Source organism: Etheostoma spectabile, unplaced genomic scaffold (assembly GCF_008692095.1).
Source record: "Etheostoma spectabile isolate EspeVRDwgs_2016 unplaced genomic scaffold, UIUC_Espe_1.0 scaffold58, whole genome shotgun sequence".
NCBI lineage: Eukaryota > Metazoa > Chordata > Actinopteri > Perciformes > Percidae > Etheostoma > Etheostoma spectabile.
In genome coordinates this window covers 206,083-210,282 of record NW_022605629.1, presented here as the reverse complement: position 1 = coordinate 210,282, position 4,200 = coordinate 206,083, and the positions used below count along the sequence as shown (strand labels likewise).

Sequence of the window (4,200 nt, the reverse complement as noted above, 5' to 3'; positions counted from 1 at the left end):
GCTGGGGATCGCCGGAGCTGGGACGGAGTCTGAACGCAGCCCTTCCGCAGTCAGTGGAAACACACACACTGACTTTAATGGAAACCCAATGACTCCGCCGCCGTTCAGGAGTGGACCCGCAGCTGTTCCACAGTTGGTGGAAATCAGGGGTTAGTCTCCTATAATAATAACACAGGACATTTTAAGATGATGTCACCATAGGCTCTGTAACTTGTGATGGACATTTTTGCTATTTGATCATATTTAATAGACCAAAGGATTAGTTGTTTAATTGCAAAGTAGATGAATCGCTAATAAAAATGATCGTCATTTGAAATGAAAAGCACTGAATATTTAACAAACCTAAGAGCCGGTTTCTTGCCGTAACCTGCAGTTCAAACCTTTTTTTAACTCTCAACCTTGCTGCAGGGAACTCTGAGCGCATATTTGACAAGTAAGCCTCCCTGTGACATGTTTCTGGTGACACCAAAACAATATTTTCATCTAATCCAGAGGATTTTTGTTTTAAGCACCAGATTTCTATTACAGTGTCAGTGTGGTGCACTGGATATCCGCTAAGCTGTCACAGAGAAGCATAATTACCTCTAACAATACTTTGTCACTGTCTGCTCTTTAGGGGGTCCGGTAACAGGAGTTTTTACTTCTCGTGTTGTTGTAAGTTTTTGAATACTTATTATAGGTGAGTTGTATTTAAATGAGAGTAGTTTTGCTTGTATACCAATAAAATTTCAATATGATTCAGCCTGGTAATTTTATCATTTTAACACATTCTGATGGGATTAGGATCACTGGAGGACCAGGTGAACAGTAAAAACTGCAAACGGGATCTCTGCTAGTAACTAGTCCAACTAATCTCAGGACAATCTTATTCTGCTGTGTAGAGGAAAACTAGGGGTCGACCAATACAGTTTTTTCAAGGCCTGTGCCAATTTATTATGATTAGTTAATGAAAACAATAACAGATTTTTGGAACAGATATGCGTTTAAAATGATGATATTTAGGTCAAAATTAAGATTTTGGAATGTTACAAACACAACATTTTAGTAATCATTTCATAAAAATGTTCGTCTCCCTCCTTCCCGTATTTCCTCTTATTGTTTTGGAGTGAAACATTTGATCATAAGGAAGGATTGTGGAAAAGGTGTACTGTGCCGCCTTCTTTATTTATAGTGTACTTTTCTGTATGTTGTCATCTAGACCAATGTTTGGCACGTTTGCTTATCTGTTTGTTTCGATAAATTAAAAAAATCTGATTGCAAAAAAAAGTTAGAAACTTTACACAAAATCCACAGTAAAAGATTGAAGTCAGACTCACTGGTGAGTTAAACTGGAGCAGAGGGACAGACACAGAGCTGTAGCCAAGCCAAAGTAGAACACTTTTTAATATTTTACCTATATCAGTTATCAGGCAAATAAAATGCCCATACAGATAATCTGTAAACTGCCAAAAGCAGGCCGATTATCCCTATGAATCTAATGAATTGTAGACACCAACAAAACACTGAGAAATCTACATACTTGTGTTACACTTCTGTTAGTCTATATCCTTAACGATTTCTGAGGACTATGGTTACCTGGTCCTCAGATCTCTGCAGGGTAAATCCAGACAGTAGCTGACTATTGTACAATTGAGGACTATGGTTCCTGGTCTCAGATCTCGCAGGGCAAATCCAGACACGCTAGCTAGACTATCTGTCCATCTGAGGACTATGGTTACCTGGGCCTCAGATCTCTGCGGGTAAATCCAGACAGCTAGCTAGACTATCTGTCCCATCTGAGGACTATGGTTACCTGTGTCCTCAGATTCTGCAGGGTAAATCCGACAGCTAGCTAGACTATCTGTCCAATCTGAGGACTATGGTTACCTGGTCCTCAGATCTCTGAGGTAAATCCAGACAGCAGCTAGACTATCTGTCCAATCTGAGGACTATGGTTACTGGTCTCAGATCTGCAGGGTAAATCCAGACAGCTAGCTAGACTCTGTCCAATCTGAGGACTATGGTTACCTGGTCCTCAGATCTCTGCAGGGTAAACCAGACAGCTAGCTAGACTATCTGTCCAATCTGAGGACTATGGTTACCTGGTCCTCAGATCTCTGCAGGGTAAATCCAGAAGCTAGCTAGACTATCTGTCCAATCTGAGGACTATGGTTACTGGTCCTCAGATCTCTGCAGGGTAAATCCAGCAGCTAGCTAGATACTGTCCAATGAGGACTATGGGTACTGGTCCTAGATCTCTGCGGGTAAATCCAGACAGCTAGCTAGACATCTGTCCAATCTGAGGACTATGGGAATGGTCCTCAGATCTCTGCAGGGTAAATCCAGACAGCTAGCTAGACTATCGTCCAATCTGAGGACTATGGTTACCTGGTCCTCAGATCTCTGCAGGGTAAATCAGACAGCTAGCTAGACTATCTGTCCAATCTGAGGACTAGGTTACCTGGTCCTCAGATCTCTGCAGGGTAAATCCAGACAGCTAGCTAGACTATGTCCAATCTGAGGACTATGGTTACTGGTCCTCAGATCTCTGCAGGGTAAATCCAGACAGCTAGCTAGACTATCTGTCCAATCTGGGACTATGGTTACTGGTCCTGATCTCTGCAGGGTAAATCCAGACAGCTAGCTAGACTATCTGTCCAATCTGAGGACTATGGTTACTGGTCCTCAGATCTCTGCAGGGTAAATCCAGACAGAGGCTAGACTATCTGCCAATCTGAGGACTATGGTACCTGGTCCTCAGATCTCGCAGGGTAAATCCAGACAGCTAGCTAGCTATCTGTCCAATCTGAGGACTATGGTTACTGGTCCTCAGATCTCTGCGAGGGTAAATCCAGACAGCTAGCTAGATATCTGTCCATCTGAGGACTATGGTTACCTGGTCCTCAGATCTCTGCAGGGTAAACCAGACAGCTAGCTAGACATCTGCCAATCTGGGACTATGGTTAACTGGTCCTCAGATCTCTGCAGGGTAAATCCAGACAGCTAGCTAGACTATCTGTCAATCTGAGTTTTCTGTTGCCACGACTTAAAAACTACTTTTGAACGTATACATGTTCCACCAAAACAAGTTCCTTCCTGAGACTCTTTGTCTCGTCTTGTTATTGGTTTAACCCCAAATTTGACCCCTTTCCAAAAAGTTTCTATATCAGAAATTTGGGGTTCTTTTCCAAAAATGTAACGCGGATGGTTCCCAACTATGCTCCTCTCAGGTTAAATAAATAATCAGTTCACTACTTTCATTGAATTTGTGTTTTTTTTGTAAATTAATAGCTTTTGGAGAAATAACAATTGGTAAAATAACTTTAAAAAAAAGTGTAAAAAAGAGAAAAATGTCAATAAAAGTGACAAAAATGTAAACAAATGTCAAATAAATCATTTTTTTCACAAAAATGTGAAAAGATGTTGAAAAAAGTAACAAAAATATCAAAGTGATAAATGGATTAAAAAAAGCTTTGAAATTCACGAAAATTTCAAAAGGCTCAGAAAAAGTTGACAAACCTTGAAAAATTGACAAAGTCATCGGGGGAAAGACACTAAAGGGTCGAAAAAGATAAAAGGTTTTCATTTTAAATTTTTACTCAGAAAAACAAAAAATGTGCAAGTCGGTGGGAAGACAACCCAAGGGTTAAAGAAATGCCAATAAACCAGAGCATGTTTACAACTCGCAACGTGAACACACACACAATCCTCTCCCCCCTCCTCCCCCCTCCTCCCCCCCCCTTTATCATCGCCACCCACACAGACAAAAATCTAGAAAAGATGACACAGTAACTACAATATTTAAGACTTTTCAACAAAATAGTCACAAAATAGACAAAAACCAAATTAAACACATGTATAAATGACAACACCATCATACACGTCTGATGGTTGTTGTTGTTTTTGTTTTCTTAGCAATTTTGGCAAATTAAATGTTCTTTTATCCTCAAAGTTGATGGTGGAATAATGTAAGTACGTACATTTCTGGACCTAGCAAATACTCTGGCTGAAGATGAGAGTAAACGTGAGTTAGCTGAGGTCCAGGAGGTGACCCTGTGCTGTTGTGTCCCCAGAGCAGCGGGAGGTGGAGCAGGAGGAGGGCAGCGAGGGCCGAGAGGAGGGACAGGACTCGCCGATTGCCTGCGGAGATGACATCCACCTCTACGACAACCAGATCAGCCCTGGGCCAGGTCAGCACACACACACACACACACACTCACA

The 4,200-nt window shown here is 41.4% G+C and overlaps 1 protein-coding gene across 6 annotated transcripts in view; it reads left to right on the top strand.

Annotated features, from left to right (window-relative positions):
• The window catches only part of slc4a11 (solute carrier family 4 member 11), a 156,939-nt gene that overhangs the window by 76,570 nt on the left and 76,169 nt on the right, over nucleotides 1–4,200 (top strand). For 3 of the 6 annotated variants that reach the window (XM_032511973.1, XM_032511974.1, XM_032511972.1), the window contains exon 3: nucleotides 4,058–4,169. In XM_032511973.1, the coding sequence (XP_032367864.1) occupies nucleotides 4,058–4,169 (112 nt within the window). Of the gene's footprint in view, nucleotides 1–4,052; nucleotides 4,170–4,200 lie in introns of all 6 variants that reach the window. The other 3 variants (XM_032511971.1, XM_032511969.1, XM_032511968.1) reach the window with 1 other exon arrangement.